The sequence below is a fragment of the Leptonychotes weddellii genome, chromosome 4 (genome assembly GCF_054177405.1).
Source record: "Leptonychotes weddellii isolate Sample4059 chromosome 4, ASM5417740v2, whole genome shotgun sequence".
Classification (NCBI taxonomy): Eukaryota; Metazoa; Chordata; class Mammalia; order Carnivora; family Phocidae; genus Leptonychotes; species Leptonychotes weddellii.
In genome coordinates this window covers 30,171,247-30,195,390 of record NC_138372.1, presented here as the reverse complement: position 1 = coordinate 30,195,390, position 24,144 = coordinate 30,171,247, and the positions used below count along the sequence as shown (strand labels likewise).

The window sequence follows — 24,144 nt, the reverse complement described above, 5'->3', positions numbered from 1 at the left end:
TTTCCAAATATTTTTTAAAGGAGTCACAGTTTTTGAGTGCCTGGAACACAGTAGGTACTAAATATGTATTTTCAAATGAGTGGTCTGAGAACTTGTGTCTAAGAGATGATAAATAGTTAAAAAGTTGTAACAGAATAAGCAATAAAAGATTTATTTACAGACCATTGCTTCCCAGGATGCATTTATTATATAAAATGTGTTCAAGCAGTTTGTCTTTATAAATTGTTTCACTTACCATTTAGATTTGTGAGGTCCCAGAGTATAGAAACTATAGTATCTTTATACATAAAACTATTAGCCTTGAATGTCCTGTGCTGTTGTAGTTATCATATATGTCCAATTAAAAATCAGTATATATTTTAAAAGTGTGTTCAGTTGGTCACTGCACTTTACTTTGGCTGTGGCAGAAGTTCTTGGACCTCACTACTTCAGATTGTGATTTTTTTTCTTTTTTAATCTAGTTGTAAATGGACTTTTTTTTCTCATATAAACTACTTTTCTCAGTGCAAAGCCTAGTGTATTTTCTCATGCTACTTTTCCACTGTTGTGTCTGCAGAACATTTGCAACTGGAGCAGAGGATTATAAAAATCCATTCTTAATGGTGTAGAGTTGCTGTAATATACTGTTAATATAATTTCTTTTTTTTATCTTTAGGGGTCCTACTGGGCAATAGACACCAATCCGAAGGAAGATGCGCTGCCTACTCGGCCAAAGAAGAGAGCACGATCTGTAGAACGGGTAAAAAGCTCTTTATTGCAAATTTAGTATGATAGAATTTATGTCAGCAATATAAATTTTTAAAGTTCATTTCTAATATAAGTACAACCTTAATGAAGGTAGTATTTTATTTGTATAGCATTTCTGTTTCTTCAGAGTACTTTCAGACTCATTTTATTTGATCTTAATAACCCCTTGAGTGAGGTAAGTAGTTTAGGAATTAATTAAAAAGTTTGTTTTATAATTAGGGCACAGCTCCTGTCTAACTGAGACTTGAATCCAGATCTCTTAAATTTTAATTTGTATTCTTTCCTGTGTATCTACAACATTGAGGACAGGTTTTATGTATCAAAGCTATCCCTTTCACTGCAGATAATCAGTCTAATTACATTGAATTTTCCTGATTGTCTTCACAATACTTTTTCCTGCTTCCAACCATGTAGTAATTTTTATACCAAGTCCTATGTGTAAGTGTTGTTTGTAAGATCATTCTTGTGAATTTATGGTTAAAATTAATTTATAAGAATGAAAGAGAAAAGGAGCTCTAGTTGATATCCTCAGTTATTTTTTGGAATAGACTTGGTTAACACTTTGGCGGTCATCAGACATTAATTTTACCTTTCAGCTTTCCCCATTCTGTATTTTCATCATCTCAACTAAAACACATATACACACCATTCTACCCTGCTCTTCTTTAAGACTCATTTCAAACCTTAACTACATTGTGAAACTTTTCCTCACTTCTTTATTTTTGTTCTTGTAGAACTTTTACAAAGTTCTCTTACAGAATTTCTCACACTTTGTAGAAATTATTTGTCTCTATATTTGTCTCCTTCGCTGGACTGTGATCCCTTAAGAGCTGAGAAAATATATTTGTATCTCCAGTGTTAGTATTTTTCACAGCTTATAGTAAGTATCAGTAAATGTTTGCAGAATAAATCAGGGCAAGGGGAATAAGATAAAAGAAACTGGGTAATCATTTGGTCAAATAAATTTGTCTTATGCCTGTTCTTGGTAGTGAGATAAAACTTCCCGATCTCAAAGATAAGGACCTTAAGCTGGGTTTAAGTTGGGGTCAGGTAAGCTCATGAAGTATAGCAACAGTGGGATTTAGTGAGGCAGATTTATGGAGCCAGCAGAAGGAATTCAATATTCCAGTTATCAAGCTATATAGAATTAGAGGTGAACTTTTAGGCCAGAACACCTTTTGGTTTTATACATACCAATGTTTAAGAAATTAAAGTTTAGGGGCGCCTGGGTGGCTCACTCGGTTAACCATCTGCCTTCAGCTCAGGTCATGATCCCAGGGTCCTAGGATCGAGCCCCATGTCGGGCTCCCTGCTCATTGGGGAGCCTGCTTCTCCCTCTCCCTCTTCTGCTCACCTGCTTGTGTGTTCTCTCTCTGTCAAATAAATAAACAAAATCTTAAAAAAGAAATTAAAGTTTAGTATTGGTGGGATGGTTTTCTGGTAAGTTTTAAGACTGAGATGTTGATGAGCTATGTGTGTAATGTATGTATGTAAACCATATGTAATGGTTTGAGAAGGAATGAACCTCAGTTCCTGCCCTCCAACTTCTGCCTTTTAAAGGAGACATAGCACTTGGGCTTTAATTGTGTGAAGATAACGGAGTACAAAACATTTAGCTTCTGTTGCCAGAATTTGAAGGAAGGGGAGAGCTATCCACATTGTTAACCCAGAGCATCAGCAAGGATGTATATCTTGGAAGACTGAGGAATTGTGGCCTTCTCTCCCATTTGTTCTCTTCTTCTGAAGTTCCTGGAACTTGAATTATTTTTGGAAATTTGAATTGGTAGTTGGGTCGACAACTGTGCATTCCTTTTGGATATCAGCCCTGAATTTTATTGTTACCTTGTTTCATAGTTCTTAGAGCGATCACTCTATTTTTGAGAGTCCTTTTTTTCCTGAAGACCATATTGTCCGTTTTACAGTGGAAGTTTATAGAAATAAAGAATTCAAATTACAGAAGTATGTTTTACATACAAAGCATGTGTTCTTCGGTGTTTATTTTGGACACATATTTTCTATATTTTCTACTGTTTATCTTTTTAACTTCATTTTAAGTTAAAAAGCATGTAAAAGCTTCAACAACTTACCTTTGTAGTATAGTTCCATAAAAGAGCCAGTCTTTTGTTTAATACTATTGATAATTATTTTCACCTGAGCTGTGTATTGGTTGCTCTAAAAGATAGTCTTCATACAAAACATAATTTCTTGCTCTGACAAACTAGTTATGTCTATTTTTTCATTTAGCGGTGTTTTTGGGAGTTGAGGGGAGGTAGTATTTTTATTAAAACAGTTTGTATTTTAAATGACCATTGGGTTTTATCTAAGGAAAGGCATAAGATAGTCAAATAGTGATGGTTCTGAATATGATATTTATATGTTAAAGTTTTCTCAAAAACTAAACATGGCCCATAAATTGAAACTTTTAAAAAGATTTTATTATTTATTTATTTATTTATTTGAGAGCGTGAGAGAGAGCGCGAGTGAGCAAGGGGGGAGGGACAGAGGGAGAGGCAGAGACAGAATCTTTAGCAGATTCCCTGCCCAGCGCGAGCCTCACAGGGCTCGATCTCACGACTCTGAGATCATGACCTGAATCACCCAGGCACCCCTATTTTTATTTTTTAAACTAATTTTTACACACCCAGCGTGGTGCTCAAACTCACAACCCTGAGATCGAGTCACATGCTCTACTGACTGAGCCAGCCAGGCGCCCCTAAACTTTTAAAAGTTTTTAAAATGTAGATGGTAAATATGTTGACATTCTTGAAAGTTTATTAAATTTCTGAAATTTGTAATTTTTTTCCCCATGTGTAAACATGAGAATTCTATGTGAAAAATCAAAATATTTTACACATTTTTGAAGAGAGATGAGCTTTGAGAGGAACAGAATTGGCTTTCTAAACTGCTAAAGAGAATGGATTTTTAAAAATGAAAGTAACCATATCTTTATGTCCTAAATGAAAAATAAAGCGTGATTGTTAATGAAAAATAAAGCGAGATAGTTATCTCCAACCTAATATTTGTAATTTCTCTGGATCACCTCCTTGGCCCTTCCATTTACATGAACATAAGCCCATGTTGTGTCTTGATCATTACAGCATTCCTTTCTTTTCTTAATTCTTGCATATATAAACGTCTCTCATTTCCCTTTTTCTTATTTCTTTCATCTTCTTACCACTTTTTCTTTATCATAAAATGGACCTGCAGACTTTAAAAATATTACTGAATCAAGTTTAGCATGGTGAAATGAATACGCTCCTTTACTAGGAGTCCTTTGTTTCTCTTCTGGCTTTACAGGTTACTTGTTCTTGTGACTTTGGCAAATTGTTTTTTGTTTTGAGTTTCAGTATCCTTAATTTTAAAGTGAGAGGATAGAAGTCTTAACAGCTGCTTTGAACTGAATGTTTGTGTCCCCCCCAAAATCCATATGTTTGAAACCCTAATTTCAGTGTGACAGTATTTGGAGGTGGGCCCTTTGGGAGGTAATTAGGTCAAAAGAATGTAGCCCTCATGAATGGGATTAGTGCCCTTAGAAGAATAGGCCACAGAGCTAGCTAACTCTCTTTGCACCATGTGAGAAACCAGTGAGGATACCTTTAACAGGCTTCTCACCAGAACCTGACCATGTTGGCACCATGATCTTGGAGTTCCTGCCTCTAGAACTGTGAGAAATACATTTCAGTTGTTGACAAGCCACCTAGTTTATGGTAATTTTTTATAGTAATCTGTGCTAAGACAAAATTGTAATAATAATAGATAATTATATTGAGTTTATGTGCCAGATGCTTTTTATTTTTATTTTTTTTAAAGATTTTATTTCTTTATTTGAGAGTGAGCACACACATGAGCAGGTAGAGGGAGAGGGACAAGCATACTCCCTGCTGAACACAGAGCCCAACATGGGGCTTGATCCCAGGACCCTGAGATCATGACCTGAGCCAGAGTGAGACACTTAACTGACTGAGCGACCCAAGCACCCCCAGATGGTTTTTAAAGAATTTATGTATATTAACTCATGTAATTTTTATAGTAACTTCAAATAATGAAGCTGATAGGTATGGATGTTGAGTAAGTTGTCAAAGGGTAGTAAGGACAATAAGTACCAGGTAGCATTATGAACCTAGGTAGTATGCCTTTAGAGTTTATATTGTTTACAACTGTCCTTTCCTACCATTAGTATTTGCTATGTTGAAAATCACAACACTGCATCAGATTTCTTTGTATATATACATATCTTGTCAGCTAATGGTCCATGATTTTAGAAGAGAACCCCCACATTGAACATATGTATATATAAAGTTGATATATGTACACACACAGAGACACACACATACATGATTATAAATATGATTATAAATGACAGAACAAGTACTAACTGATAAATCTATTAGACCAGGCAAGGATAACTAAAGTGACTCAAAATAGATAATGCTGCCCTCAGAAAGCCTCTGGGAAGAGGAATGAAACTTGGCATGTAAATTTTTTGGATAGAAATGGTAAAGGATGTTATTCCACTTGGAGAAAACGGTGTGCAGGGTTGACGGGGCAAGAAGTACGGGTGGGCATAATTGAGAACCTTTTTAACTATAGTGAAGAGTTTAGGCTAGGGTGTGGACATTTAGATAAGGAGTAGAAAGCCTAAAGCCTTGGGATCAAGGAAGTTAACTTTGATTTGATAGCCTGTAGTGTTGAGAAAGGAATCAAAACAGTTAAGAAAGATACTTCTCTTTATAAAATACTCCTTGCAAGAGGAAGATGCTGTAGGGGAGAAAAATAACTTTCCCTCTACCCTTCTAGGTTGTTGGCTGAGACTCCCCCTCCCCCATAATAAAAAGGCAGATTAATAGGAGAAAACCAAATTTAATTACATATGTACATATGGGAGTCCCACAAAGATATGAGACTAAGTGACAGCCAGGCATTTGAGGCTTATATACCATCATGAGCTAAGGCAAGGGATGTGGGTCTGGGGCTTTAGAGAAGAAGGCAATTTACAGGAAGGTGGGAGAAGAGCAAATGTTTGGTAAATAAATGTCCTGCCATGCAGATAAGTCAGATATAAAAAGTTATCTCTGGTAATAACTTTCTTCCTGTTACAGGCCCCTTTCTAAATTCTTTTGGGCAGTTGAGGAGGAGGAGGTAAAAAGTTTTTCCTCAGTCTACTGGGTCTTACTTGCCTTCAGCTCAGAATAATCCTCATGCCAAAGTGGCATGTTCTGGGATGGCTTGTTCTGAACCCCCACAATGCTGAGTAGATGGAGCTGCCATTGTGAAATGACAATGGCCTGGGCTAGGGATATATGCATGAATAAGTAAGTTCTCTAGAAAATTAGCATTAGCATGGTATCTGGTCTCTTAATATGTACTCATAATTGTGTGAAATGCTGCCATTTTACCAGTTTCATTTGACACATCTTTGTTTTCTAGATACTGTGTGTCAGGCATTGTGCTAAAATTTTATGCAGTATACCAAGAACAATGAGACACGATAAAACACAGAATTCTAGCACAAGGTCAAAGTATGTATAGAAAGTATTATAAAAAAGATATGACAGATTACTGTATGCAGAGGAAGGAGACATTGTTTTACTGGGACTATCTGGGATGGTTTCATATGGGTTCTGTGCCTTGGCTTTCAGGTAGAGATAGGCAAGGCAAGATAAGGCAGCATTCACTGAGCTTTAGGCACTGCTTTAGGTGCTGGGGAAACATCATTTAACAAAACATTCTCTGCTCTCCTGAAGTTTATATTCTGATTGGAGGGGTTTCGGATAGGGAGGCATGAGATAAGAGGTCATGATCAAGGATACCATATGGGGTGGAATAGTATCAGGATTTGGGAGAGAACAGAGCAGTTCGTTTTATCTGGATGAGTTTTTCCTCTTTTAAATTAATTTGCATTATTCATGCTATTCATTGAGAGAGCGAGCACATACCTTTTACATTTTAAGCATAGAGCGAAGTGTTGGGGGAATAGAGGTAGGCAAGACAGACTCTTTCCTTGTGAAGCTCTTAGTTAAGCAGGAAATCTAAACTGATAATTCATAATATTGCTTGCTGTCTCAGCATAATTAATAGTTCCCTATTCATTCTCAAAATAGCATTTGGATGATAAATTATGTGGTCACTCTAAAGATGAGGGTCTTGAGAACTTTGGGCCCATATAGCAGAGAACTGATGTTTCAGTGAGGCCTGTTAAATGAAATAAGGCAGATGAGGATGATTGGCAATGTGAAAGAGTGAGGGGGAATTACATGTACAAGCCTAGTCATTAAAAAAAAAAAGTGTCCAAAGGGGCACCTCGGTGGCTCAGGTGGTTGAGCATCCGACTCTTTTTTTTTTTTTTTAAAGATTTTATTTATTTATTTGAGAGAGAGAGAATGAGAGACAGAGAGCACGAGAGGGAAGAGGGTCAGAGGGAGAAGCAGACCCCCTGCTGAGCAGGGAGCCCAATGTGGGACTCGATTCCGGGACTCCAGGATCATGACCTGAGCCAAAGGCAGTCGCTTAACCAACTGAGCCACCCAGGCGCCCTGAGCATCCGACTCTTAATTTCAGCTCAGGTCATGATCTCAGGATCATGAGATTGAGTCCTACCTTGGGCTCAGCATGGAGTCATCTTGTCCCTCTCCCTCTGCACCCCCCGCACCCCCCACTCGCATGCGTGTATGCCCCCCCATTTCATTTTTTCTGTCCTATTTGTTTTTATACCGATTAATTTCTCTTTAACCTTTTGCATTTATTTTGCTTTTCAATTTGGTTTTGCTTGTTCAGTTCAGCCAAAGAATATATTGAAAAGTGCCCTGTCTACTGGAAGCTGCTGAGGGTAGAAAAAAGCAAAATTAGCTGGATATTACCTACGGAGATTTTTTTGAAGACTGGAAAACTGAAACTATTCCAAGTGATGGGGTTTTGGACTATAGGTGAGGTTCAGTGGGGTGGAGTCCGAAGCCGACGACTAAGAAAGAATTCTTGAGAGGTCTTTGGTGCAAAATGGTTTATTAAAGCATGGGGACAGGACCCTGGGCAGAAAGAGCTGCTGCGCTGGGGTTGAGGGATGGCTGATTATATACTGTGGGATTGGGGGAGGTAAGGAAAAGGGATGTTTCTAAAGAACTTTCATATGCTAAAGACTCACAGGATGGGGGGGGGCTTGCCATTGTCTAGTTAAGGTTGTTTACCCTTCTAGTAAGGTATTAACATTAAGATAGTTGGGAACTTCCTGGAGGAACATTACACTCTGCCCATTTCAAGTATCTGTAGATGGGCTGCAGGTTACAAAGACATTTAATTGTATTTACATTCCCTTCTGGAAGCTATTGCTAAGGCTTTTATAAGTAAACTGAGGGAGACTCTTGTCTTGTAGGATTGTGATCTCTATAAGTTAACTATTTGTTTTTCCTTTAGGGCAGCCAGGGGTGCCTGAGGAATGTCACATATATCCCATGGTGGGGGGAGGTTGTGGGGTGTCAGCTTCTGCTTTGTCCTCAGCTTGCCTTCTGTTCCCTCATCACAAGGGAACTGAATGGTAAGGAATAGAAAAGGGAACTCAGGTTTTAAGCAGTTCTTTGTTAAAAAAAACAAGTGCTTGAAAGAATGAGTGCTTCACATTAGTACAGTTTATCTCTTTTAGCATGTTGATAATCACAGAAACATATTCTTCTCTGTTCATTCTTTGATTGTCTCCCCCCCCAATTAAATCATCTTTGCTTATAGGAATCTGTTATGCTAAAGCAGTGTGAGGCCCATTCAGGGGGTCCATGGGGTGAAAATTGTGTTCATAATACTAAGATGTTTTTTACCTTTTTTACTTGTAATTTTTCAGAGGTTACATGACCTGTGATTTTGCCATAGATTGAATGCAGAGGTCTTCTATTAAGCAAAGCATTAAAGCAATTTGTTTAAAAATGTAAAATAATGCCATTCTTCTCATTGTTTTTTTTTTTTGAGACTATATTTTTCATACAAAACAGTATTTATGTTAACATGCAGTGTGTCACTGTTTTAAATGAATTAATAAATTTTGTCTCAGTTTAAAATTCTAATAGGTAAATAAAAATAGATATGTCACATAAATAAAAGCTCTTTGGGAACCTCAGTAACTTTTAATAGTGCAAAGGAGTTCTGAGATCAAAAAATTTGAGGACTGTTGTGCTAAAGGAAGATTTCCTGTCTCTTCCAGGAGACATTCTTTTTGAGAAAAGAAGATCCCTGTCATGATTTGAGTTCTTTAAGTAGACAAGGAATTGAGTAGAGGTAGTTTGAGGGGTGATACTAGGAAAGTGGGGCAATTATCAAGTCGCTTATCTGTGTGGACTGGCTCAGTCAAATTGGGAAATGCTGGGAGGTGGTTTAGAACTCTGGGCAGCAAGCTATCTATCTATCTGTCAGTTCTTCCCCCTCATTGAATGATGCTGCTGCTGGGGGCATTACCTTTTCTGCACTTCTGGCCTGTCCTGCACAAAGCCAAATCATGGTCCTCAATTGAAAACAAAACAAAACAAAACAAAACTCAGGTGGAGAGGTAGACGTGTTTGTAGTAAACAGGGTAGAGAGGAACGCAGAGGGGAATGTGGTTGCTACATGTCTTCTTTTCTGTTGGTGGAGTGTATGTGTGTGTTTTCAGATCTGTGTGCACCCTTTGTTTTTTTGTAGCCTCTTGCATTTTCATAGCCTTTGACTTATTTCTTAAATTGGATCCAATCCAGGAAATCCTTTAAAAAATCTTGTCTCTTCAAGGTGTGTATGGGCGCACAACTGTTAAATTAGTAGACCGAAGGTGCATCTTTTTGAGTATATTGTTTCTTGTAATTGAAAGAGACCCTTCCTGGTCACTGGTTAGGGTTTGCCTAAGTGCCTCATTCAGGGTTTTAAAATAAGTGGACAAATTTAGTATTGTTGTAGAAAAAGTTGAAATGGTTGTATGTAACTGTTGCTTATGGATAGTGAGGGCACATGTTTACTGTGTTTCTCTTGTATGCATGGCAAGGTAAGGTGCTTTGTAATGATTCTAAGTAGGAAATAATGCTCCTGGGATGCCGCCAGTGGTAGGAAATAGAAACTCTAAAAACAAAACCAAAAAACCCCCTGTAGATTGTGTTATATTTTCGCAGCATTTAATCATCCAGAGTTCTTCTGTTTAAGAACATAGTAAAATTATGAGCAAAATCAAGTCATGTTACAAAGTCATGAGGTGTCACTTTTATTAATTACAAGTTTAGGGGAAATAGAACTTAGGAAGTTAGGAGACCTAGTTTTACAGTTACTGTATTATAATTTAGATGTTTAATTTTTCTGGCCATAGTTTCTTTATATATAAATGTAAGTGGATTGTCAGCTCTATAGGCCCTGGAAATCCCACAAGTGCGAAGGCTCCAAGGTAGAAACATACCTGGGATCTTGAGAAACAACAAGGAGGTCACTGTGGCTGTTCTAGTGTGTGGAGGAGGGAATAGTGGTTTGGAATATAGGTGAGGTTCGGTGGGCTGACGACCAAGAAAAAATTCTTGAGACGTCTTTGGTGCAAAATGGTGGTTTATTAAAGCACGGGGACAGGACTCGTGGGCAGAAAGAGCTGCTGCCCAGGGGTTGTGAGAGGAGTGACTGATAATATACTTGGGAGTTAAGGGAGGTAAGGAAAAGGGATATTTCAAAAGGATTTTCCTGTGTTAAAGAAGACTCACTGGATCCCAGAGGCCTTGCCATTGTCAAGTTAAGGTGGTTTTTCCTCCTGGCAAGGCATTAACATGATAGTTGGGAACTTCCTGGAGTAACATTACACTCTGCCCACTTCAAGTATCTGTCAATGGGCTGCAGGTTATAAGGACATTTAATGGTATCTACATTTCCTTCTGGAAGCTAGGTTATTGATAGAAATGCTTTGTTCCTGTAAATTGCTAAGACATTTGTAAACTGAGGGAGACTCATGTCTTGCAGGATTGTGATCTCTAAGTTAACTATTTCTTTTTCCTTTCCTTTGTTTTAGGGCAGCCAGGAGTGCCTGAGGAATGTCACGTATATCCCATGGAGGGGGGATGTGGGGTATCACTTTTTGCTTTGTCCTCAGCTTGCCTTCTGTTCCCTCATCAGGAGGACTGTAGAAGTAAATGGTGGGAGCAGGAAGTAGATTGTGTAGGGCCTTGTATGCCTTTTGTAATAAAGACTTGGGTTTTACCTTGAGGTAGGGGTAGAAGGCCATTGGAGGGCAAAGTAGTGATACAGGAACAGTGTAGCTGCTATAGGAGAATGGTAGAAGCAGAGAGATAGGAAATTGCTGTGGATGGTTTTGCTAAAATCTTCTAATGCATTGTTTGGAAATTATCTGCGGGAGTAAAAGCCAGATAGAATATATAAACTCACTCTCTTAAACATGTTGGCCTCTGCAAAAAAAAAAAACAAAACAACCCATATACTCTGCAGTTATCCAGCTTTTATTGGGACAAAAATGGGGGCATATACATTACTTTTTCTTGAAGTTATATGTGACAGTTCAAAGATGATTACAAGTTTAATTAATCAGGAAGATAACTGGAGGATGGATAAATAGAAAAGAGGACATTCTTCTAGGCAGAATATTCTACATTTTCTGCATATCTGGGATTGTTGTCATTTTGTGACTTAGTTTCTGTTATTGTTATACAGAGTGGTTTTGTTGGTTAAATGTTCCCCCCCATTGTGTGCCTTTTTTCATCTCTAAGCCTGAGTCTGAGTAAGGGGGGATTTAGTTAAAGGTATAAGTGAGCAGAGGAAGAAAGCAGTCTACATTCCTACTCTTAGAACTCCTAGAACTGAAAAAAAAACATTTATTTCAATTGGGTGAACATGTACTGGGTGTACATTATGTGGGAGGAACTACATGTTGCCTCCAGGAGGTAGGTGTGAATAGAATTTCCTGGGGGTTAAAAAGTCAGAGAAATCCTATCCAGTAAGAGATTGTAAACCAGGAAGTGTTTTCATGAGGGTTCATTCCAGTGAATGGGTAGGATTTAGTTTAGTTTTGTTTTTTGACAATACTATTGAGAGATTGTTTATGTACAATTCATCAAATAAAGTTTACAATTTGTGAAGTCTTCACATGTGAAATTACACCAGTATCAAATGAACATTTTAGTCACCACCAAAAGTTTCCTCTTTCCCCTTTGTCGTTCATGCCTTCTTCCATTCTCATCTCCAGGTACCCCTGATCTGAGGGGTGAAGGGTGGGGCAGGAATTGACATCTTAACAATATTGATTATTCCAAGCCATGAAAATGTTGTATCTCTTCATTCATTAGGTCTCTTAATTTCTATCAGGAATGTTTTTTTGTGTGTTTTTTTGGTTTTTTAAAGATTTTTCATTTATTTGACAGAGAGAGACACAGCGAGAGAGGGAACACAAGCAGGGGGAGTGGGAGAGGGAGAAGCAGGCTACCCACGGAGCAGGGAGCCCGATGCGGGGCTCAGTCCCAGGACCCTGGGACCATGACCTGAGCCGAAGGCAGATGCTTAACAACTGAGCCACCCAGGCGCCCCAGGAATGTTTTTTAGTTTTCAGTGTAGGGGACTTGGATATTTCCAGTTAAATTTAATCCTGAATATTTTGTTTTTTAAAAGCTATATATTTTTAAATCAGTTTTCCAATTGCTTGTTGCTGGTATATAAAAATTTAATTAATTTTTATATGCTAACCTTGTATCCTATAATCGTGTTAGGTTTAGTAGTCATTTTATAGTGCCTTGGGATTTTCCATAATAAACAGTTATGTGATCTGCAAATAGACAGTTTTCCTCTCCCTCTTACCCTTCTGTCTTTTCCCACCTTATTAAAGTGAACTAGAATCTCCAGTATAGTGTTAAATAGAAGTGATGAAAGTGGTCATCCTTCCCTTATTTCCATTTTGAGGGGGAAAGTGTTCAGGATTTCACCCCTAAGTGTGACATATCTGTAGGGCTCTTGTAGATACCCTTTATTAGATTGAGGAAGTTCTCTAGTCCTAGTTTGCTGAGAGTTTTTAATCATGAATAGATAGGTGTAGGATTTCATCAAATGCTTTTTCTATACCTATTGAAATGATCATATAGCTTTTCTTTATTCCATTAGCATGTTGAATTACACTGGTTGCATTTAGAATGTTAAACCTGCATTCCTTGGATAAACCCTACTGAGTCATGATATATTATCCCTTTCGTATATTGTTGGATTCAGTTTGCTCTGTTTTATTAAAAGATTTCTGCATCTGTGTTCATGAAGGATGGATTTATAATTTTCTTCTTTTGTAATGTCTGTCACGTTTTGGTATTAGGATTATATTGGCCTCATATTGGTAGTATTCTTTCCTCTATTTTCTGAAAAAGTTTTTGTAGATTGGTATATCTTTCTTGAATGTTTGAGAAAATTCATTAGTGAAACCATCTGGCCCTACAGGTTTTTTTGTGGGTAGGTTTTTGATGTTTAATTTATTTGATATGGGACTTTTCAAATTTTCTCTTTTTTATGCCACTTCTGATAAATTATATTCTTGAAGGAATTTGTCCCTTTCATCTGAGTTGTTGAATTTGTTGGTATAAAGTGGTTCATAATATCCTCTTTTAATATTTATAGAATCTGTAGTAATAACTCTTCTTTAATTCTTGTAATCGAGGATATTTTCTTTTTTTTTCCAGTATAGCTGTTTCTCAATTTTGTTAGTCTTTTCAAAGAACCAGGTTTTGTCTTTGTTAATTTTTTTTGTCTGTTTTCTATTTGTTTATTTCTATATTTATCTTTATCATTTACTTCCTTCTACTTATTAATTTGTTCACTTAATGATATTTCTAGCTTTTTCTTTCCAGCGTAGGTAATTAATTGGTTTGAGACCTTTCCTCTTGTAATATAAGAATTTAAAGCCACAGGTTTACCTCTAAGGCTGTTTTAACTGCATCTCACAGATTTTGGTATGATGCATCTTTTTTATCATTTAGTTAAGAATACTTTAAAAATTCCCTTGTGAGTCCTATCTGACCCATGAATTATTTATATAAATGTGTTAATTTCCAAGTGTTCCAAATGTTGGATTTTCCTAGATATCTTACTGTTTTATAATACAATTTTTTTTCATTTCACTCTTTACATATTTACTGAGACTTATTTTGTGACTCAACATGTGCCATATCTTAGTGAATATCTGTGTGCACTTGAATAGGTATTCTACAGTTTGGCAGAGTGTTCTCTAATATCAGATCAAGGCATTTTCTAATGTATCCCAGTGTTCTTTTTCTTACTGATTTTTAATTGTCAGTTTTTTTGCTTCAAGTATTTTTAAGCTCTGTTATTAGTCACATTTACATTTATAATTGTTATGTCTTCATCAGTTCTTTATCAAATGTTATTAAAATGTCTGATATAATCTGTCTTAGCATCTGTTTTATCTGATATTAATGACCTGAGTCATTTTATCCTTATGCTTACTGTTTGCAGTGTATACATTTTTCCATGTATTACTTTCAACTCATCTGTGTCTGTATGTTTGAAGTTGTGACTGTTGTGGGCGGCAGTTTGCTGAGTCTTTTTTAGTATCTCTCACGGTCTTTTTATTGGAGGGTTTAGATTATTAACATTAATGTAATTAATGATCTTGTTAGATTTAGGTCTACATTTTGTTTTCTGTTTGACCTCTATGTTTTTAGTTCCTTTCTTTCCCCCTTTCCTACCTTCTTTTAGATTACTTAGACATATTTTAGGATTCTGTTTTATCTATTGGCTTTTTAGCTATAGATTGGGATTTATATATTGGGATTTCAGTATACATTCCTAACTTTTTGCAGTCTACTCAGAGTTAATATTTTACCATTTCATACAAAATACAGAAGTCTTCCGACATATGGGTCCCTTTTGCCTCTTTCCTCATCATTCCTTCTAGTTGTAATATGTATGATATCTGCATATACTGGAAGTCTTGCAAGACAGTGTTACAATTTTGCCTTAAATAATTATATGTGGTTCTTGAAGCCTAAGAGGAAAGCAACAGTCTTATATTTACCCAAATATATGCAGGTCTCCTGGCACCAGATTCTCTTAGTTTTTCTTTCTCTGAAAATGTCTTCCTTTGCCTTCATTCCTAAAGAATATTTTCATATGATATACAGTCTAGATTGAAAGGTTTTTTTTCTTTCAGTACTTTGAAGATGTTTACTGTTTAATGACCTCTATTTTTTTTTAAAGATTTATTTGAGAGAGAGAGAACGAGCAAGGGGAGGGGCAGTGGGCAAGCGAGACAGAATCCACAAGCTGACTCCCCATTGAGTGCTGAGCCCAACTTGGGGCCTGATCCCAAGACTCTGAGATCATGACCTGAGCCGAAATGAAGAGTCAGCTGCTTAACTGACTAAGCCACCTGAGCGCCCCGGCCTCCATAATTTTTATGAGAAATCTGATCATTTCCAGTTAGTGTTCTTCTGTACGTGAAATGCCATTTTACTTTGGCTGCTTTCTGTCTTTATTTTTCAACAGTTCAATTATGGTGTATCCAAGTGGGATTTCTTTTTAACTGATCCTGATGGAGGTTCACTGTGGGATTCTCAAATCTGTACATTTGTCTTTAAATAAATTTCCGACGTTTTCAGTCATCAGTCCTTCCATATTTTTTCTTTTTCTCTTTCCTCTCCTTCTGGAACTCTAAACATGTTAGACCGTTTGAGATTATCCCATAGCTTTCTGATGCTCTGATCTTTCTTTTTTAAAATCAGTCTTTCGGGGTGCCTGGGTGGCTCAGTCGTTAAGCGTCTGCCTTTGGCTCAGATCATGATCTCAACCCTGGGATTGAGCCCCGCATCGGGCTCCCTGCTCAGCGGGAAGCCTGCTTCTCCCTCTCCCACTCCCCCTGCTTGTGTTCCCTCTCTCTCTGTGTCTCTCTCTGTCAAATAAATGAAATCTTAAAAATAAATAAATAAATAAAATCAGTCTTTCTTATTTTTGTTCCTTAGATTGGGTAATTTTTGTTGATCTGCCTTTGAGTTCACTGATTCTTTACTGTTTTATCTCCATTCTAATATTAAGCCTATCCATTGACTTTTCAAATACAGATAGTTATGTATATTTCATTTGTAAATTCTGATTTTGTTCCTTTTTATATTTTTAATTTCTCCACTGTGATTTCCTTTATTACACTTTCATTCAGGTGTGCTATGTTTTTGTTTTTTACTCAATGAGTAAAAAACTCATTGAGCATGATTGTAATAGCTACTTTAAAAATTTGTCTCATAATTCCAGTATCTCAGTCTTCTTGTGGTGGTTTCCATAGATGGTCTTTTCTCTTGACAGTGGATTGCATTTTCCTGTTTCTTGTATGTGTCGTAATTTTGGATTGTATCCTAGTGGACATTGTGTTATGTTATATAGACTCTGGGTTCTGTTATATTCTTCCATAGAATATTGATATTTTTGTTTTAGCTGGTAGTTTACCATGTTAGACTCAAACTGTAAGTTCTCTCTTCTGTGGACAGTGGTTCCAATTTCAATTTGATTCTTTAATTCTGTGCTTTAGTTTGCGTTTGCATGTCAGGGGTCAGTCTTTTGTGGTGACTTGTGTGGTGTTTCATACATAGTATTAGGGTATCCCTTTTGACTTTCTACACTGTCAGATTCTGTTCTCTCTTTGATATCTCGCAGTGTTTACCTGAGCTCTTTTCCCTAGTTCCTCCTGACAGAAAGACAACGCCAGCCACTCACGCTCCACATCTGCTACCCAGCCTTGGGGCAGAGCTGCAAGAAAACAGGAAACTGAGGCTAATGTCTCCAAGTTTTGACTTCTCTCCACATCTGCCTAATCTTCAGAATCCTCAGCTCTTTGTCCTCCTGTGGTCCTTGCTTCCCTCCCCCACCCGCCAATTTGTAGTTGTTATCAGCAGAAGGTTGGTCTGTGGGGATTTCACACCACCATACTGGAAGTAGAACTTGGGTGGGTAGGATTTTGGCAGGGAGTAAGAGGAAACCCCAGAAAGGACCTTTCATAAGCTGACTGGTTCCTCCCAGATTAGACTCATTGATACTTTCTTTGCCCAGAATTTTCCTCTTGGCTGTAATAATAACAGTTATCAAGATATGTTTTGGGATACCTAGATCCTCCGGCTTTTCTAATCAGACTACTTAATTGTCTTAATAACATAGAATCAGTGTGCCTATAACTAAAAATATATACTATACTATTGAGTACATCAACGCATGTAAAGAGAATGTTGTTTATTCTCTTGATTGAACCAGACTGAAGTATCCATAAAGAATATCTAATTAAAAGATTTTAAAAATTTACTGTCTAATTTATAATAGCTGAAGCTATGAATCTGGCTTTGTAGGAAAATAGTGTCTCATATCAAATCTGTGCCTTTTCTCATTAATCACTATTAAATATCCCTTTGTATCAGAGATCCTCAGCATCAATAGCAGGTATGTTTTACTAGTCATCATAGCAGCTAGCCCTTACTGTGCATTTCAGGTACTATGCTGAGAGCTTTGCATAAATTATTTCATTAATGCTCTTAATAGACCTCTAAAGGAAGTGACATATCCTCATTTTTATAGATGGGTAAAAGAGCATAAAGGTTGAGTAATTTGCATGCCATCACACAACACCGGCTTTCCTCTTCCTACCAGTGGGGAGGAGTGAGAAATAGTGAACCAGTAGTTGGGTCAGAGAAGATTCAGTTGAGTTAGAGAAACATATTTGCAGTGTTCTAAAGTAATCTTATATGTTAATTTAGGTTTAGCTAAGTTGGGCTGGCATCAAAATTGAGGCATAGACAAAGTTGTCTTTGTAGTTCTTCCACTTGTATTTCATATGAAGCTCTTTGCCACTTTGACCCCACTCTCAATGTATATGCAGCACGTAAGTGCTAGATTCTATCTTCTGGGTGAGGGTGGGGGGTGACCCTTGTCTTTTTCTTTTTTTCATTGCAGTCAAACTGTTCTCCACCGTCATAGGTTATCTCATGAAAGAAATTCATGATGGAGTATTAAGTGATAAATAGATGAATCTTAGAAACGTGGTCTCAGTGAAATTGTTCTCTTTTACATGCAGTGTGATCTTTTAAAAACGCATCTCCACTTGGGACCATGTGTGGCACAAATTTTTTTTGGGGGGGTGGGGCACAAGAGGAATATACACGGAACTAGCATCATAGCCACAGATTGTTTGTATCTGTCCTTCATTAGCTTTCAGCATTGAAGTTGAACACTCTTGAGTCTTCATCAAAGCCATAAGCATCATCTCTTACAAAAGAAAGAGGAGTTATCACAGTTTATATCCCAGATTCTAAATACAAAATTTTGACCCCCCATATTAGCTTTATAAACAGTGTGATGGGGCGCCTGGGTGGCTCAGTTGGTTAAGCGACTGCCTTTGGCTCAGGTCATGATCCTGGAGTCCCGGGATCGAGTCCCACATCGGGCTCCCTGCTCAGCAGGGGGTTTGCTTCTCCCTCTGCCCTCTTCCCTCTTGTGCTCTCTGTCTCTCATTCTCTCTCTCAAATAAATAAATAAAATCTTTAAAAAAAAACAAAAAAACAAAAACAGTGTGATGAGTTGTGTTACTCAGTTCTGTTCAGTTGCAGTAATAGACAAAAGAAGAAAAAACAACTGAGAACCTTAAATCAGAGAGTTTTATTTCTCTTTCAAGTAGAGGTTCATGCTGATAGATTAGACGGATAGCCATCTGTGTCCCACCAGTTCATTCACATGTTGATGTTCCTTCTAATCTTGTCTTTTCAGTGTTCCCTAGAGTACTACCCTTGGCATTTTGATTAAGCAAGATGACCACCACCGTGTCTGTGTCCCAGCCTGCAATAAGAGGGAAAGACAGAGTAGAGGAAAGCAGGTTCTTTTCAAAGACATGATCCAGAAGTTGCACATATCACTCTTGCTCATATCTCCTTTACACAAGTTAGTTACATGGCCACATACACCTTAGTCACGTGGCCACAACTACTTGCAAATGAAGCTGTAAAGGTAGTATTTAGCTGGGCTGTCATAAGTCAATAACTATGGGTTTTATTACTAAAAGGGAGAACAGGGGAAATGGATATTAGAGGACCGTTAGCAGTCTCTACTACAGAAGTTTAGAATTTTTGCTCAACTATCCCACAGTCAATTAAAAGAGCTGGTAAGAAGTAGCCAGACCAATGGACTTTGTGATACCAGGTCAGTAACATATTAACATATAGTACAAGAGATTTCAGTAGGGATTTAAATTCACGTTTTCAGAAACAAAGCACAAAACTGGATGTTGGAGAATTTGATGAAATACCTTCAAATTGTGTTAAAGTTGCTGGATATATGAGCTAATAATTATTTATTTTGTTCTTGTATTTTAGGCCTCAACTCCATATAGCATAGATTCAGATTCTTTGGGAATGGAGTGTATTATTTCGGGAAGTGCCTCTCCAACTCTGGCAATCAACACTGTGACTAACAAAGTAATTCTGTTTTTTTTAAACACTTTTGAAATGTCATTGAATAATACATTTAATTTGCCTTTATAATAACAATAGAGTTCTATATGATTGAGTTTAAAGATGACATAATTTGGCTAGCTTATACATGGCAGCTTGAAAGCTTGAATCCACAATGTTTTGAGGTTATACACAAATCAGAAGAAAATATTTCTCTAAAGAAGTTGGAGGATGCTTATTGGGAATCTCTATTTAATTTAAATTCTTGACAGTGCCAGTTCCCAACTGATAGAATTTTTGAGTCAGTGTTTTATTGAATCAGTTTGTTTCAAAAACCGTTGATTACCCCTTTAAATATGTTCTTGAAAAAAAATTGTCAGATTCCCAAGGGGTCAACAGAATCCAGTAAAATGAATAATTTGGACAAACTCACAGAGTTCTTTGGTGGTCAGCCTATTTCATGATATTCAAGTGTAGGTGCATATGCAGAAATAGCATGTAGTAGTTTGCTGTCTTTTCCTTTCTTTTCCTTCCCTTCCTTCCTTCCCCTTCCTTTTCTCCCCTTCCCCCCGCATCCCTTTCCCTTCTCTTTTCTTTTTGAAGCAAGGGCCAAAACTTCAAAATTTCATGCCAAGTCATTAGATACCTAGTGGAATACAGGTGTTTCTTCTTTACAAGGTAATTTCTTAAGCTCATATCTCAAAACCCTAAAAAGGCTCTGGGAGATTCATGAAGTAACTAAGTTCTGTGCATGTATTTCTTCCCTTACTAGACCACGAGCATGTGAAGCCATATATGTCTCATGCTCCTACTCTCTTTCTTTTTTTTATTTTTATTTTTTTTAAGATTTTATTTATTTATTTGACAGATAGCGAGAGAGGGAACACAAGCAGGGGGGAGTAGGAGAGGGAGAAGCAGGCTTCCTGCTGAGCAGGAAGCCCGATGCGGGGCTCAATCCTAGGACCCTGGGATCATGACCTGAGCCAAAGGCAGACGCTTAACGACTGAGCCACCCAGGCGCCCCAACTCCTACTCTCTTTCAATCTCACTTTCAAATCTTGCTTTTACCCTCTCCTCCTCTCTCCCTTGCTTTCACTTGTTTTTGCTTTATTTCTTCCATTTTATCATGCACACACATAAACACACACACACACATATATACATAATTGTACTGATATATACATAGGATCTTTTTATTTGTAGAAAGATAATAAACCAATAGAAGCATACTGTCATCTTAGTGACTGATCAGATTTATAATTTAGAAAGGAAACTGACAGCTGAGGTATAGAGTATTGATTTTTCCCAAATACCAATCCATGGAATGATTCCATCAGAATCCCTTAGGGGAGGAATATGTGGGTGCATGTGTGCGTGTGTTTAGCGGTGCTGGTGGTAATTCCAAGGTATTATTGCAGGCCTGCCAAATCATTTATTTTATACTTATAGATAGGGTTCAGAAATCTGTACTTTAAGAAATCATCCCTGGGCACCTGGGTGGCTCAGTTGGTTAAGTGTCTGCCTTCTGATTGGGTCATGATCCCAGGGTCCTGGGATCGAGCCCCACGTCAGGCTTCCTGCTCAGTGGGGAGCCTGCTTTTCCCTCTCCCTCTGCCATAACCCCCAGTCGTGCTCTCTGGCTCTCTCTCTCTCTCTGTCAAATAAATAAATAAATAAAATCTTAAAAAAACAAAAGAAACTATCCCTAATGGTGCCCAACTAAACTTGAGAATTTCTAGTGGAGCATATGGGCTAGAATCATAAATATCCGATACTGTTCCTTATAGTAGTCCAAGTAGGAGATAACTGAGGCCTTAACATAGTAGTAACTTTTAGGAAACAATGACGAAATAGTAATGCTAGGACTTCATGATGAAATAATACAGGGGTCAAAGGAGCTGGAGTATTTGGACTTCTGCTTCTAGATATGATGGAATAGCTAGTATTAGATTAATCCTTCTTTCTATCTATATAAAATACCACCATCCCCCACTATTAATAAAAAAGAGGGCAGAGGCACTGGAGAACAAAAAGCCATGACTTCAGGGCTAAAGATCCCAGGGAAAAGGGAAATACATTGAGATAAGCCATGCATATTTCCCTTGGGACATTTCTCAATTCTCAGTGCGTGGCATAGAGGCTAAATAGAAAGCAGAAGCTTAGAGCAGTCATGGGGCTAGGAAGACAAAAACTGGAGTTTGAGGCTACCGAACAGCCAGGGCTTGAGGACTAAGATCCTCTTGAATCTCAGAAGTGAGTTCAACTTCTTGCAAGTAATATCCACTTAAGGCACTTGTTAATTCCTAACTCATATGTATTTGGGCTCAGGCATAGATAAATCAAGTGGATTTTTCACTACTTAGAATCAAGCAGTCTCACAGAGAAGAAGGGAACAAAAATTATTGTTCATGATCTTCAAGGAGGAGGGGAGCCATGGTAAACACTCCAGCCTTTCAAGTCGATAGCTCAGAATGGTTACGTTCTGTGAGTAAGAGCAAACCAAAATTGACCAGCTTCACATTGTTACATAGGGTGGTTGCTAATATTTTTTCTGCTTGCCAAAAGAAAACTAAATCCTTTCTGGAAGAAATTAACATCATCCTGAGCTTTTACAAGTTTTCATAAGTAAGATCTCACTTTCAGTAAAAAAATTTTAGACATTACAGGAAACAGGACCAATTAAATAACCATGGGATAGGTAAGGAAAAACAGCATAAACATATTTACAAGTGATCTAGATAATGATTTTAAAATAACTGTCACTAATATGTTTAAGAAAATAGTTGAGTTAGAGAAAATTTATCAGAGAATTGGAATCTGTGTGGAGGAATCAAGAGGAAACTCTAGAACTGCAAAATATAGTAACTGAAATTAAGAATTTGGTAGATGGGTTTAACAGCAGATTAGGCACACCAGCGGAGAGAGAATAGTGAACTGGAAGAAATGTCAATAGAAAATACGGAGATTGAAGCACAAAGAAAAACAATGGAAAATTCAGAAAAGCTTAAGAGATAAATGGGATATGGGGGAAGAGGTCTAACAAACTTGTTATTAGGGTTTCAGAGGAGAGGAAAAAGGAGTAAAGAAGAAACAATGTATTAAAAATTTTAAACTGATGAAAGATAACATAGTATAGATTCAAGAATTTCTTGAGAGCCTTAAGAAGAATTAAACAAAAACCTTACCAAGCAAAAAAAAAAATATATCGAGCTGCTAAAAACAAAGATAAAACAAATCTTAAAATCAGAGGCAAAAATAGGCAACTTCAGAGGAACAACAGTAAGCCGGGCACTGACTCCTGAATAGAAATGATAAAAACCAGACACGTGAATGAAATCTGTATACTGCTGAAAGGTAATACCTGCTAATCCAGATTTCTACAATTAAAATTTCTGTGAAAAATGAAGGTTAAATGAATAGGTTTCTACAGAAACAGAATCAAAGAGAATATGTTACTAGTATACCAGTATTAAACAGTTAAAGGGAATTAATTTTTCAGATAGAAGGAAATTATCCTGTGCGCTAAAGAATGAAGAACAGCGAAAGAGTATGTCTCTTGATAAATCTAAATGTGTATTGAGTGTTTACAACAATAGCAGTTCTGTTACATAACACAATGCCTTTGGGTCTAAAATACTATAGAAGTTAAAAGACATGACAGTACAAGGGTAAGGCAGAAAGAAATATGGTTGACCCTTGAACAATGTGTTTAGGGGTGCCGACCCTGCCACCTCCTGCACAGTTGAAAATCTGCATGTCTACTTTTGACTTCCCCAAAACTTAATTAATAGTCTGCTGTTGACCAGAAGCCTTACTGATAACATAAATAGTTGATTAATACGTGTTATGTTACATGCATTATATACTGTTGTTCTTACAATAAAGCTAGAGAAAAGAAAATGTTAAGAAAATCTTAAGAGAAAAATATTCTTACAGTCTGTACTGTATTTTTATTTATTTATTTATTTGTTTTTAAAGATTTTTATTCATTTGAGAGAGAGCACATGCCAGTATGAGTGGGGGGAGGGGCAGAGGGAGAGGGACAAGCAGACTCCCAACCTAATGGTGGGGCTCAATCCCAGGATCCCAACCATGATCCAAGCTGAAGTCAGACGCTCAACTGACTGAACCACCCAGGCACACCTATTTATCTATATTTTTAAATCAAACTCTTCGCCCAACATGGGGCTTGAACTCACGACCATGAGATCAAGAGTTGCGGACTCTACCTACCTACTAAGCCAGCCAGGCACCCCAGTAACTGTTCTGTATTTATCTTTTTTCTTTTTTTTTTTTAAGATTTTTTTTTTTTTTTTTTTTTAACTGGGACGAGAGGCAGGGGGAGAGGGAGAGAGAATCTTAAGCAGGCTCCGTGGCCAACCCTGAGATCATGACCTGAACTGAAATTAAGAGCCAGATGTTTAACTGACTGAGCCATCCAGGTGCCCCTGTGCTGTGTTTATTAAAAAAATTCTGTATATAAGTGGACCCATGTGGTTTAAATCCATGTTGTTAAGGATCACCTGTAGGTACAGTTAAAGTCTTTGCATTGCATTGGAAGTGGTAAAAGTACTAAGTCAAGAGCATGTTGTAATATTTAGGGCAGTGGTTCTTTTAATACATCAACATGTCACAATAACTAAGAGGGCTTTTTAAAACCCAAATTGCTGGGCCTCACCTGAGAATTTCTGGTTTAGTACATTTAATTGGGGTCTGAAATTTTGAATTTCTTTGTTTTTTTTAATTTTTATTTTTTATTTATTTTTATTTTATTTAAAGTAATCTCCACACCCAGTGTAGGGCTTGAACTCAGCCCTGAGATCAAGAGTCACATGCTCCACTGACTGAGCCAGCCAGGTGCCCCAAAGATTTTATTTTTTTAAGTAATCTCTACACCTAACATGGGCTTGCATTCACAACCCTGAGATGAAGAGTCAACACACACTCTACCAACTGAGCCAGCCAGACACCCCTGAAAATTTGAATTTCTGACAATACT

At 37.4% G+C, this 24,144-nt stretch overlaps 1 protein-coding gene across 7 annotated transcripts in view; it reads left to right on the top strand.

The window, feature by feature from the left end:
- The window catches only part of FOXJ3 (forkhead box J3), a 144,007-nt gene that overhangs the window by 82,701 nt on the left and 37,162 nt on the right, over positions 1-24,144 (top strand). For 5 of the 7 annotated variants that reach the window (XM_081818228.1, XM_081818230.1, XM_081818229.1 and 2 more), the window contains 2 exons: positions 656-739; positions 19,068-19,169. In XM_081818228.1, the coding sequence (XP_081674354.1) occupies positions 656-739; positions 19,068-19,169 (186 nt within the window). The remainder of the gene's footprint in view (positions 1-655; positions 740-19,067; positions 19,170-24,144) is intronic. The other 2 variants (XM_081818232.1, XM_006742923.2) reach the window with 1 other exon arrangement.